Source organism: Abramis brama, assembly GCF_963993115.1.
Source record: "Abramis brama genome assembly, chromosome: 6".
In the NCBI taxonomy this organism is placed as follows: Eukaryota; Metazoa; Chordata; class Actinopteri; order Cypriniformes; family Leuciscidae; genus Abramis; species Abramis brama.
In genome coordinates, this window is record NC_139968.1 from 6,399,668 (window position 1) to 6,414,164 (window position 14,497).

The 14,497-nt window shown below is 36.0% G+C and overlaps 2 protein-coding genes across 2 annotated transcripts; both read right to left on the bottom strand.

Annotated features, from left to right (window-relative positions):
• Positions 1-1,261: 1,261 nt before the first annotated feature.
• LOC311084995 (cocaine- and amphetamine-regulated transcript protein) lies at positions 1,262-3,535 on the bottom strand. The gene is made up of 3 exons (XM_084117367.1): positions 3,296-3,535; positions 3,118-3,201; positions 1,262-1,558 (listed from the first exon to the last, which is right to left on the bottom strand). The coding sequence occupies exons 1-3, from the start codon at positions 3,422-3,424 to the stop codon at positions 1,451-1,453; spliced, it is 321 nt and encodes a 106-aa protein (XP_083973493.1). The 5' UTR covers positions 3,425-3,535; the 3' UTR covers positions 1,262-1,450.
• Positions 3,536-5,850: 2,315 nt separating this feature from the next.
• kng1 (kininogen 1) lies at positions 5,851-13,815 on the bottom strand. Its single transcript, XM_084116646.1, has 7 exons — positions 13,322-13,815; positions 13,123-13,239; positions 9,481-9,553; positions 8,041-8,213; positions 7,481-7,591; positions 6,455-6,547; positions 5,851-6,328 (listed from the first exon to the last, which is right to left on the bottom strand). The coding sequence occupies exons 1-7, from the start codon at positions 13,517-13,519 to the stop codon at positions 6,050-6,052; spliced, it is 1,044 nt and encodes a 347-aa protein (XP_083972772.1). The 5' UTR covers positions 13,520-13,815; the 3' UTR covers positions 5,851-6,049.
• Between the last annotated feature and the right edge of the window lie 682 nt (positions 13,816-14,497).

Below are 14,497 nucleotides of genomic sequence, written 5' to 3' on the forward strand. Positions count from 1 at the left end.
TCTGTGCACATCATTATTATTTTAAATTCATGTTCCTCATAATCTTGAATCAGAATAACTTCCCCTCCGCAGCTCAACTCTTCTCTTCTCTGACAAGGCGGGGCAACCTGTCAATCACATGAGATCCACCAATAGCAAACCACCACCATCCAATCAATTCCCCACAGATAAAATCAAGCCCCGCCCACTTTTTATTTTTTTAAATGTATTATTATTATTAGAAATCAATTTACAAACATTCAGTCATCACAGTCCATAAACAAAGAATATACATAAAATAATTACAAGTAGCAAACAATAAATAACATTAAAAAATATAAATAAAAAAACAAGACTTAAAAATATAATTATAAGGATATGGATTTTTTCTTTAATTGAAAAGTTTATATATCAGTTATTAACATAGCTTTTTTACCAATTTAAGAGACTCAAAATATCAGTTTCAATTTGGAATAATTTAAAGCATGGTCTTGATTTGGAAAATTTTGCTTTATGAATATGGAACTTACCTAGTAAAATAAAGAGATTTACAATATTACATACATTTCTATCTTTACAATCAAAATAGGTAATAATCTGTTTCCCTTCAATTGTTATTGTACTTTCCAGAATGTAATACAAAATTAACAACCATAAAAGAGTTAACGATTCTTGTTCTGTCTTACAAAAACTACAAAAATGATCAACAGGCGTGAATTTTGAGATAAACAAGTTTGTGGGATATATATTATGCAATATTTTCAAATGTAATTCCCTAACTTTGTTCGTCACATTTGTTCTTGTTCATGAGCCGTTTCACTCGGATATATACGTCACAATAGAGAAGAAAAGACGAGCCTATGTTTCATGACAACTTTAATATTACTATGTAATAACTCCTGTTCTTGTGGCATTGAATTAAAAAAAAAGAGCATTTACTATGCAATGCAATGAAATGCATGCAAATTGGCATTAAAAATGAGGTTAAAGGTTGGCTGGTCGCAATTTCTTGCTAGAATTGCATGTAAATAACCTTGTTGCAGTGTGGAAATATTTTTATTTAAAGTTAAAATATTTTATGTACTCCAGACAAAGATCCTAACCTTAAACATGTCCCTGGTTCTACTAACCAATTTAAATATATTTTATAGCTCCCTCTGATATGACACCAACTCCTGATTCATATAGGTTTCATATTCATCAGGGAATACAAATACCCTTAGCGCCACCTTGTGGCCGGTCATGATTGTGCAAGCTCTTATAAAAGTCAACAAGAATATGAAACAGTAGTACGACATTTAATGTTTTACATGCTCTCAGAGTAATCAGACTTTGAATAAAAAATAGAGATTTATACAAAAATGCATGCATTTATTTTATGCGTCAGTTTGATAAAACATGTTACAACTGTGACTGGAAACAACAAACAGCATGTGCACAATAAACGGCTTCGACAGAGTGGGAGATGTTTTCACAAGCACTTGAGGATGGAGAAACTGCAGCTGGTTCCTCCTGGACAACTGCACAGCTTCCCGTAGCGAGAGCCTTTCCGCACCGCACACTGCTCGCCTGCATCACACTGACACACACTTGATCAATTCATCACTGTTTTTACAATACATTGTAATTATATGAGTGTGTGCTGAATACAATTTGAGCAATCTCTTTATTAAGCAATTTATTTTTGAAATATAATCACAGTATCTTCCTCTTTTTTGTCCTTTCCCTAAACAAAATGATTCAACCATCTTCTTATGTTCACAATATTGCTTCCCATTCTGTTAAAGGGATGGTTCACCAAAAAAAAAAAAAAAAAAAAAAAACAATTCTAAATTTGATATTTGATTGATAATCAAACAGTTGACGATAGCCATTGACTTTAATGGTAGACAAAAATCGGTGTATGACATTCATGACATGAATTAAAAGAACGCAATTTTTTCAGTAAAGTGAAGTAGATTGTATATTTTTACTTTCTGGATTTAATTTGTTACATGTTGATGTTTATGTTTATAAAAACAGACATGTGATGTCATATCACAACCGTTGCAGTGTCTGTGAAGAAAGTTTCCTGAAGTGTACTGTGTTTGCAAATGCATACAAATGACCTGTACTGCAGCCAGACACCAGGGGGCGATCGACACATTTTGGCTTCACTTTTCAGGACTTGTGCAGCACACTTGTGTCCAACTCGTGCCACAAATCCTGAAAATTAAAGTGAACCAAGATATTTCTATCGCCCCCTGTTCACAATATTGCTTCCCATTCTGTTAAAGGGATAGTTCACCAAAAAAAATTAAAAAATCAAATTCAAAATTTGATATTTGATTGATGATTAAACAGTTGACGGTAGCCATTGACTTTAATAGTAGAAAAAATCGGTGTATGACATGTATGACGATCGAAATATTTTGGCTTCACTTTTCAGGACTTGTGCAGCACACTTGTGTCCGACTCTTGCCACAAATCCTGAAAAGTAAACAAAGATATTTCTATCGCCCCCTGGTGTCTGGCTGCGGTACAGGTCTTAAGCCCCGCCCTCTCCATGTAATCTAATGGGACGGGAGCAAAATTAAAACATCAAATTACACCTCAAATAAGTTTTTTAATTTTTTTTGTCATTTTAGGTAGTTTTTATCACGCTAATGAAAGTTCAAGTGTTCGCTTTCATTCCCGTTAAACATCAAAGATGGCGCTGCTGTGAATAAGGTCTATGGACCAACTCTATAGAAATTTGACTTGCTCAAACTAGTCTTGAGGGACGTGACCGCGCTCGCGGCTTTAGTCGATCCCTTCAGCTCGGAAAAACAAGTTCCTTAATGTTTAAACAACAGGATTGGAAATGGATTTGATCAATTATTGATGTTTTGAGGTATTAGTTGGTTTGTTCCCCTTTAAAAGTTGATAAAGAAAAGAAAGTCTGATAAAATTAAAGAAATTGGTATGATAGCACAATTAAAAATATGTAAAAAATAAATAAAAAATTCCTCAACAAAAACTTTAGCTCTTTATTTCCATCCTGTTTATTTTCATGTAATTGTGTAAATAATCAAGTTATAATTAATAAAGTTTTAAAGTGCCAATTACACATTGTTATTGCTTATTTAATTAATTATGTGTAAAAATGACTAGACTTACCGACGGAACCCAGCCAAACTTCTTCTCCGCGGTGGGAATCTGTTTGTTTCTCAGTTTTTCAAGAACTTCTTGAAGAGCCTCGATCTGTAAAATGTTTTTTTTTTTTTTTACCCTTTATAGTTTAACTGTCAATGCTATAATGAATGAATGATTTCCTGACTAAGAAAAGATGTCTCACCAGTTCCTTCTCCTCTTGAGCCTTCATGTTATCTCCTGGCGAGCGGATCTCTAGGAAATCATCGCAGCGGACGAGTAACATCAAGACGGAGCAGGTTACGGTTAGAAGGAAGATCCGTTCTCTAACCATCGTGTCGAGTGGCAGGATTGATTTGAGACAGACGTCTGTTGTGAGCGACTCTTCTCATGTGACAGACGGAGGACCATCTCAAGCGTTTATATGCTCTCACACACGTTTCTAAACGCATCCACATGATACGCGGTGTTTGACATGGGTCACGACCTCACAGCACCTTCGAAGGCAATGCAAACTACCGAAGAACGTCAGCAAGATGATTCATACCTCTGACCCGTGAACCGCAAACATCAAACCATTCATGTACACCTAACCTCATCTTTGACTACAATTACCAACCGCTTTTATTTCCGCAGACCATAATTTCATCACCGGAACATCCATGACAAGAAATAGCCATTTTAGGGAATTGCAAACAAAAGAAAACATCTCAGCGTTGATGAATAACTGAACAATTAGATCACTAAAGTCGATTACAACATTGAAAAAGCATCAACTTTTTAAAGACAAAATTACGCTAATGGTTCACCGTGACTTTAATACACATAAGATCGTCTCCGATTAGGTCCAAACCTGTTTGAAAATCTGTGGAACACTAAAAGAGAACTTTAAAAGAATGTTCATGCTGCTCTTTTCCATACTATGAAAGTAGAGAAAATAAGTTAGGATCATATAAGCAGACTGATTAATGCACTGAAGACATACACACAACAGCTATGAGTTCATCACATTCAGATACGTGTTATATGAGAGAAACACTGGCATTTTTTTTTTAATCATATTTGATGTCAACCCTGCCGTGACGTGTCAAATTTGTACGGGAGAGGATTATGGCCAAGCAATAATAAAAAAATAAAACCATCTCGAGATTAAAGTCATTATAATGCAAAATTAAACTCGTTAAATTTCGAGAGAAAAAAAGTTGAAATACAATCTTGAGAATAAACTCGTTAAATATAGAGAATAAAGTCGTTGTGTTTCGAGAAAAAACTTGATAAATTTCGCGAAAAAAGTCGAAATACAATCTTGAAAATAAACTCATTACATTTCGAGAATAAAGTCGTTGTGTTTCGAGAAAAAACTCGTTAAATTTCGAGAAAAAAGTCGAAATACAATCTTGAGAATAAACTTGTTAAATTTAGAGAAAAAAGTCGAAATACAATCTTGAGAATAAACTTGTTAAATTTCGAGAAAAAAGTCGAAATACAATCTTGAGAATAAGCTCATTACATTTCGAGAATAAAGTCGTTTTTTGGAAAAAAAAACGTGTTAAATTTCGAGAAAAAAGTTGAAATACAATCTTGAGAATAAACTTGTTAAATTTCGAGAAAAAAGTCAAAATACAATCTTGAGAATAAACTCATTACATTTCGAGAATAAAGTCGTTTTTCGAGAAAAAACTCGTTAAATTTCGAAAAAAGTCGAAATACAATCTTGAGAATAAACTCGTTAAATTTCGAGAAAAAAGTCGAAATACAATCTTGAGAATAAACTCGTTAAATTTCGAGAAAAAAGTCGAAATACAATTTTGAGAATAAACTCATTACATTTCGAGAATAAAGTTGTTTTTCGAGAAAAAACTTGTTAAATTTCAAGAAAAAAGTCGAAATACAATCTTGAGAATAAACTCGTTAAATTTCGAGAAAAAAGTCGAAATACAATCTTGAGAATAAACTCGTTAAATTTCGAGAATAAAGTCGTTGTTTTTCGAGAAAAAACTCGTACAATTTCGAGAAAAAAGTCGAAATACAATCTTGAGAATAAACTCATTAAATTTCGAGAAAAAAGTCGAAATACAATCTTGAGAATAAACTCATTACATTTCGAGAATAAAGTCATTGTGTTTCGAGAAAAAACTCATTAAATTACGAGAATAAAGTTGCGCGATTCATCGAGGTTTCGTGGTTTCGACTTTTTTCTCGAAATTTAATGAGTTTATTCTCAAGATTGTATTTCGACTTTTTTCTCGAAATTTAACTAGTTTTTTCTTTTTTGCTTACTGCTTTTACAACCACACGAGCTTAAAAATAATTGCATTTCAGAACCACCAAACCAACATTCGAGATGCATCCAGCGTTTTTTATGCGATATCCCAATATGCACATACAAATAGGTGGATGGAAGCATAGCTAATACGCTTTAGCTCTTTATTTCCCTCTTGTGCATTTTCTTATCATTGTGTAAATAAAAGTTAAGATTAATAAAGTTTTATAGTGCCTGAGCATACAAGCATGAAGTGGTTTGACCCCTGGAGGAAGTATTTTATCTCACAATTTGGAAAAAAAAGTCAGTATTACAAGATGTAAACACGCAATTGTGATAAAAATGTCAGAATTACGGTGATTTTTCAAAAATGTGAGATAAAGTCACTGTTACTAGTTGCAGTTTTTTTTCTTCATACAAATCTTCTTGGAATAAAAAAAAAAAATCAATTTTATTACGTTGTATAGACAAGCAATAAATTTCCATATCAAATAGCATATTTGTATATTCCTCTTTATTGTGAAATATGAGACAACTGTGAATTATTCTAATCCACAAATAAATGACTGACAAAACTCCATAAAACACATTATAAGAATGTTAGTTGCATTTTCTTTCATCCTTGCCTTCTTTTTTTTATTTTAGATAATCATTTAACCACAGAGCGCATAAAGACAAACAAACACGGGCTGCTCATCACATCAAATCCAGATCGCTGAGAGCAGTGTCTGCTGTGGCCGGGTCTGGCAGTGCCGACTCTGTAGTGTTTGGAGCAATGCTGACAGTGACGGGCTTGAACTCTTTCCAGGGTTTGGTAGGACAGTTCAGTGGTGTGCTTTGGGTTGCACTAATGCGCTCCTTGGATTCCTCTGAGGATTCTTTGGATTTGGGTTTGGGAGTAGGAGGAGGAGTAGGAGGAGTTTTCATGCCCCTTAGAGGAGACCAGCCTGGTGGCCGTTTGAATCTTGTAAACTCCTGAAAGCAAGATGTTGGGCACAAACGGGTTAATTGAAAATCGATCGCAATACTTTATGCGGTGAAAATGATCTATATAATTGAATATATATAATTTATGTGTAAATATATTGATGGGTAGCTCACCCCCATGACACCTGGCTGACATTCAACATGCACATCTGGGACCTCGTGTCTCCAAGGAGCCACATCCACAGTGGAGTTACACTGCAAAACCTCCTAAACAACAACTGTACGTGTGAGGATACAAGTGCACATTACAAGTACACTTTCTTTGAAATTGTTTCTATACATGACTATGGAAGTTTGTTTCCACCACAAAATGAATAAAATGATATACAAAAGGTAAATGTGAGTTTTTAATCTCACAATTCTGACATTGTCACGCAATTGCGAGTTTATCTCACAATTCTGAAAAAAGAGTTAGAATTGCGAATTGCGACTTCTTTTCTCGCAAGAGAATTTACGAGAATCTGTGAGTTTACATCTCACAGATCTGACAATTTTTTTTCCCGAATTTCAAGATAAACATAATAGTGAGAAAAAAGTCAAAATTGCAAGATATAAACTAGCAATTGTGAGAAAATTGTCAGAATTGTGAGATATAAACTAGCAATTGCGAGAGAAAGTCAGAGTTGCCAGATATAAACTTGTAATTGCGAGAAAAACATCAGAATTGTTATATAAACTCGTAAATACGACAAAAAAGTTAGAACTAATTATTTATTGTTAATTGTCTTTTTCATTTTTCAACTATATTTGAAATTATTATTAAGTATATTTTCACTAATTTTTACATAGAACTTTCCTTGAACGGTTCGTAATAACATACATTTATGTATATAAAAATGTTCAACATTCTGTCAGACAAAGAACATCTTTGAGTGTTACTAAAGTGCATTGTGCCATCTCAGACTAAATTAATAGATAATAATGTTTAATATTATAAGTTTGGGGTAAGTTTTAAAAAAAAAAAAAAATTAAATAAATTTTCTTAATAAATTAAGAAATTAATACTTTCATTCAGCAAGGATGCATTAAAGACATTTGTATTGTTATAACGGATTTCTATTTCAAATAAATGAGATTCAAAGAATCTTGAAAAAAAGTATTAAGGTTTCCACTAAAATACAAAAGTGGTGTGAATCTTACGGTTTTCTCCTGCACTGTGTGACACTCCTCAGTAACGAATTTGAATTCCTTCCTGGTGCAGTTGCTCTTCTCAATTTTAAACTGCAATTTGTACCTGAACCCAGCAACCACCTACACATAGAGAAGAGCCACAACACCACAACATTAACACCGCAGCCCAATTCAACAATAAAATAGCTCAATGGATCAAATGAGGTGATTTTACGTTCATATTTATGCATCTACCCAAAGTCACACCAGTTGTGTTGCTACACACTCTTAGAAGAAAGGGCTCTAAGTGACTTAAAATTTATATCCAGAACCTTGGGGTTCTGTCTTCTGGGTTCTGTCTGGCGCTTCATATATAGGGGTTCCCATCATGGGACCATTTTATGGATTTAGTTTTAATTATTAATAACAAGATTAAAAAATGTTTCCTCATATTGTACTTTTTTGGCCTAAAGTGTTCTTTAAAATTGAGTCAAGAACCCCAGGGTTCTATACAGAAGCCCATTGAACCTTTTTTTCTAGTGCCAAGCTCTACCAGCTGAGCTACAGGATCACGGAAAGAAAAAGTGTACCTGTTTTGTTGCCATGGTCAAGTCCTTAAAGATGAAGAAATGCTGATGATTGACCATAGCGTTGGCTTTGGACAAAGAATGAATGAGCGGTTCTCTCAGTTCTTCTTGATGTATGTCAATCTTTTCAGGGCAGCCCAGACAATGGGCAACTTTAGAGGAAATAGCTGGCTCAGCTGTCAGAGAATTTTAGGAAAGAGAGAGTAAAATTGAATGTACTCCACCATCCAGAGTGATTTCAACTTCATTTAAAAAAATAATGTTTAATTCATAGTGGAAAAACTACACTACCCAGAATCCTCAACACAGATCCACCAATCAGAGAAGCCAGTGTTACCATTAAAATGGAAATCTCATTTTCAAACCACTGATATAAGTATTTGTAAATGTTTAAATGTTTTATGTAAGGACTACACATAAATAGTTTTATAATATGGCTTTTTTTTAACCCAATTTCATAATTCGCAGTGCATTATGGGAAGAGTACACAGTCTTGTACATTTGTCTTCTGATTTCTACTGATTAAATACTTTGAATCAGATGCTGTGAAGTACGGGATGAATTTGAGGATAGTTGAGCAAATCTTGTCGTTATAGAACATATTAACCCTCTGGTGCTGTTCGTCCATTTTTGATTGAAACATATAACATTTTGTTTTGTATTTTACTTCATCGGAATGGTACGAAACTTGGTAAAGGTTTTGGCACTTACTGTATGAACACACACACAAAAAAAAATCATGGACATGATTTAAAAAGGTTAAATGGTCCTGAAAAACAAAAATAGTCACAATTTTATTGTACGCAGGAGACAAATTTAACCTAGTGGGACAATTTGGTACTGCGCACAAACAAAATCCTACTAAAAGCAAATATTTTTAGATATCAACCTCAAATTTGGAACACTGCTTGTTTAGATGTATGGTTTTAGAGTAAAACATTTTTTGGAAAATTTATTTCATATACAAATTTATCAATAAATGTAAAACTTTATACATTTTTTCAAGTTCACTTTTTCAAACTTTTTTCACTTCAGCAATAATCTGACAAGTGTCGTCTGTAAAAAGGGACCAAACTTCAGCCTGCGCTCCAAAGCATTCAAGATTTATGACAGTTAAAGTTGGAAATTTCAGGTTTATGCTCAAAAAAGTGAATAAATGGATTATAACTACTGCATAAATATAATTTAGTACCATAAAATACAAAATATTAAATAAAAACATTATTGAACTAAAATATAGTACAATCATTTCATTTAAGAAAAAAAAAGGTATTTTTTGACCGACACAAGAACAGCACCAGAGTTGTTTGGCGTTTAAGGCATAAAAGTGCTATTAATTCATTTTAATATGGAAAAATTACTATGTGTCATTAGTTGTAAAGTAAAAAAGAAATGAGACATGAGATATTATAACATTCAGCTGGCAGCCATAATACAACATACCTGAACAGTCATGCACCAGTAACTCTTGACCTGCTTCTGTAAACAGGACTTTTGCATGACAGATTCTGTGTGCCTGAGGAACCACGAAATGTACGTTACCCCAAGACAAAAAAGACAGTTATTTCAGTAATAAGAAGCCATGCTATAACGTAGGGGTGTAGCAGTACATGTATTCGTCAACAGTACAGACGTCACGGTTCAGTGCATACAGTCAGACGAATACAGCCAGTCTCAGGCGATCCACACTCCAATACAGAAGGGGGCGCTCACGGTAATGCAACGCTGTTTGCTAACCACCACAACAGGAAAAAGAGCAGAAGAAAAGAGGATCTATGCACCCATAGATATCATATAAAGGCTAGATGTCTCGTCCGCGCTGCTGGCCAATGGAGCTCGACATCCGCACACGGCGGCCATCTTACGACAGGGTGCTCGCTCACTCATAACATGGTGCATGTACATTTAAATAACCATAACTTGCTAAATTTTCTACCGATTTTCAAACGGTTTGGTTTGTTATAAACGTCAGAGATGTAGCTATTATACTGCATACATATGAATAATTATGTTCAAAATGTTTAAGCATTCAGAATTATAGCCACGTTAATAACGTTTGTAAGAAACCAAACCGTTTGTAAATCCGTCCAGATTTCAGCGAGATAAGAGGATTTGTGTGCGTGCTGCTCACTCACCTTAATTCACAGAGCCCTGTCCTAAGAAGGCCGCCGGTGATGCCGGAAGTGACTCCGCCTTAAGACATCTAGCCTTTATATGATATCTATGTATGCACCAACCAAGCGTGCCGCACAAGCCCTAAAAAGTGAAGCCAAAACGTCTCGATCGCCCCCCGGTGGCTAGTCCTAGTATAGGTCATAAGCCCCGCCTCCCCGTGTTATTCAACGGGAGGTGAGACCAACTAAACAATTAAATTACACTTCAAATATCTTTTTTCCAAAGTGGTTTCTTTCATTTGCTGTCGTTTTTATCACGCTTATGTAAGTTCAAGTGTCTGTTTCAAAAATAAGTTGTTTTTTAGTTAGTTATGATGCGGTGGTGTAACGTCATGATTGACTCTGAGCGAAGTAGTCACTGAAGCACCAACGGACATTTTTTTCGGGCTCTTCGGCGGACTGAGGAGATTGTATTTACTTTATTTTAACAAGCCCCTTGTCGTACTGCAATCAATTTTTAAAAAAGTGTGCAGAATCCACTCTCCCTGAGTGCATTCGGCGAGAGTGAGGGCGGAGCGTTGATTTCGCGGCTTTACTTCCTGCTCACGACTGCGCAGGTCTGGTCCCGAGATCGCTACTGCGCAGACTCAAGTTCCAATATGTCAGCGCCATATCGGGACACTGGCGGCTTCAGTTCTCATCAATGGAAGAGAGCGAAGGGGCGTCGTCCGTCTTTTTTTACAGTCTATTTGCACCAACCCAAAACAAGAGTTCAGAGGGCGGGCAAGAGCTTGATAGTCGCCTATACGCTGAGTTTCGATTCATTTTTGTGACACGCTCAAGGAACTTCAGGGAAAGGAAACCGGGACGGCAGAAAGCGGCATCATGTTTGTTTTCTTTACTTTACAAAAGCAGAATGTTTTACTCTTATCTGTATGTATTTTAAATTGTTTCCGCTGTTATAGTGAGACAAAATCATTTGGCATTGTGCCGATTTGGGATTTCTTGAAAAAGTATAATATTGCACTTCCGCCATTGCAACCGCATGTTAATTAACCCTCGTGCGCAAAGAAGATGCCAGCTTAGGTGTCATGATCACCAGCTGGAGTCAAGTCAAGTCAAGTCAAGTGTATTTATATAGCGCTTTTCACAATACAGATTGCATCAAAGCAGCTTCACAGCATTAAACCAAAATAACACAACAAGGTTGTTTCTAGTGTAAATTTATTGATTGATAAAATTAAATTAATATCCCCAAAATATCCCCAACTGAGCAAGCTGGGCTGTTGCCTTTGCAGTGGCAAGGAACCGAAAACTCCATCAAGTGACCTAATGGAGAAAAAAAACCTTGGGAGAACCCAGGCTCAGTCGGGGGCCAGTTCTCCTCTGGCATTTATGAACTAGAGGCCAGATTGTAGTTTGAACAGTAAGATTTAAAATGTTATATGAATGCCTGGCTGAAGAGATGCATCTTTAATCTAGTTTTAAACTGGGAGAGCGAGTCTGAGCAACGAACAGTATCAGGAAGGCTATTCCAGAGTTTCGGAGCTAAATGTGAAAATGCTCTCCCTCCTTTGGTGGATCTGGATATCCTAGGTATGACCAAAGTGTGTGCCCTCGATGGCCACCAGAGGGCACTCTGACTCCACCACACATTATCACGGACTCCATTCCCCATAATCCTTTGCCCAGACTAATCAGCCATGATAACATCCACCTGTGTGACTCATTAGCTCATTATCTCACCCTATAATAGCCTGGTTATCACAGTCATTCATGGCGAAGTCTTGTCTAGTGTTACTCTGCATTTCTGAGCATTCTCCCTGGTTTCATGTCTCTTGGTTCTTTGATTTTTGCCTGTTTCTTGGATTCCCCTTTTGCCTGTTTGTTTGTCTGGACTGCCTTCCTGTGCTTGACCCTTTGCCTGTGTTTGGATTACGGTTCTGGATTACTCCATAAAAGCTGCGTTTGGATCTCAACCTTTGTGTCTCAGAGCAGTTCGTAACAGTAGGCTACACACAACACGTTATTCAAACCAACTATTCCTTAATAGGGATCCACCGATATGAACATTGTGGCCGATCCCGATAACTCTTTATGTTTGAAAGCTGATAACCGATATATTGGCCGATAAATCTAAATCCAAATTTTTAAATATTTTTTGAGAGCCTGATTACAAAAGTCTCACCATTAAAAGCCATGTCCCAAACACACAGTTATAATGATGTTCACATTATAATTTTATGCTGCCTATATGACAGACTTGCGCTTATATCGGCCGATATATTGTGCATCCCTATTCCTTTTTGAGGATTGTGTCTTCAAGCTCGCTTTCATCTTGTAGCCGATGAGTATAAACAAAACTAATCCAACTTGCAAGGAAAACTCTTTATGTAGAAATTAATGTTAAAAAAAGTCAATTTAATAATCATTTTGCGGGAGCTGCAGGGGAGTGCGACCTACCGACCCATAGCTCACTAGCGCCCCCTATGCATCCCTATTCATTAATCAGGAATCTGGAGGGAATTGGCAAGACTGCTTACTACACTATAGGAGGCTGTAATGTACCAACTACCTCAGGGGACTAAATGCTGCTAGGTGGTACAAACTGTAATTTGCTCTACTGTCTGTTCAAAATAATAATAAAAAGTAGCATTGGGGATTTGTTGCTTTTTCCTGTAGTACTGAACTCGTATCGAACTGTTACACCAAAACCGTGATTCGTACCGAACCGTGACTTCTGTGTACCGTTACACCCCTAATATAATGTGACTAGGGTCATGGATAAAGGCTGTTGTCAGGCTAGATTATTGATCGTCATTGGTCAATAGTGGCATTGTGCAATCAAAATGTTGTATAGTTAATTCTAACCTGTATAACTGATATCTTTAGCTTTCTTGCATAGCTTGTTTCTAAATGTTTTGCGATAATGGATGTGCATGTTCACGTCGATAACTTGGTCAGATCTTACCGCATCTACTCGCTGCAGGTAGTCGCACTGATGCCAGAGCTTGTCTCCTCCCGCGGGACAGTCGCTCTCTCTGCTTGTGAAGCGCACAAACAGGACGTCCCCCGATTCATTCTGAGCCTGTGTGAAATTACAGCGCTGTACTAAAGGAAGTTGTGTAGATCTGCAAAATATTGTTGAATGCAAAGAGCAAAACTCCTACCTTTGTAGCCTCCAGGATTTCATAGAGAGCCAGTTTTGCGCCTTCGGTTAATATCTCGTTGTGTTTGGAGAGAGTTAAATTGACAACATCTTCCACACGTTTATCGTCACATGGGATGCTAGTGTCAGTTTGTCCAAGTCCCGAAGAACAGTAGAGCCAAGCTAAAGCAAAAACCACCAAGATCTTGTCCCGCATCATGGTGTCATGAACGTCTCTGCTCGTCTGGAAACCACTGAAAGTGTTTAGAAATGTTCCCACTGGACTCTATCCGCCCCTGTAATGATTTACTCACTGCTTTATCGCTCAATTCTGTCTCTATCTCCACCTGTCCAAATATGGTGAGCTGGTATTCAGCAGCTGTAAAGCAAATGTTTACTCATTTGAGACGCTCTCGACAACATGCAGAATTCCCTGAATCACTAGTCCAACTCCAAAGCAATGATAAGAGAACTTCACAGAGACCTATACATGATGGTGCACAATTTGACTTCAGTTCCCAGTTTTAACATTTTATTATGGTGGACAATCTGTTCCAAAAACAAAAAAAATCAATCCATGTGCTCTGGACACAAACATTAGCTGTCAAGCCAATAGAAAGTTGTTTGTTTGCAAGTCGCCCAGTTTGCTTATAAAGAGATTATTGATCATACAGCTTTTTGGATATATTTTTACGTATTTATCTCAAGTATTCATATTATCGTGAGTTACACAATAAAATAAAAAAGAATAACAGAAAAATGTCCATAACAGAAACAAACATGCAGCATTAACCAGTGGTAGAAAGCAAAGTTAAGCTAAGCAAATTGACAAAAGTAGCTGTGTGTATTTAAGGGAATACTTTGTCCTCTCTACCTTTGACCTGTGCTGTGTTTTCCTCTCATGAAATTAAAGAAATGATCTCACATCCAATTCAGTCTCTACAGAGCTGCTACTTGAATGTACTTAAGAGAATTTACTAATAACTAGATAATTTATTAAAATATATTTTTTTTTAAATGGTAAAAATGGTACAGTAATGTTAATTGTTAATTTACTTTACATTACCATACATATTAAATATTTATATAATAAGTGTTAAAATTGTTTTTCTATGTAAAATAGCATGACCTTCATTTACAGTGAAAAACGCATGGCCACCAGATTACATTTAGTTATATTTTAATAGTTATATTTCTC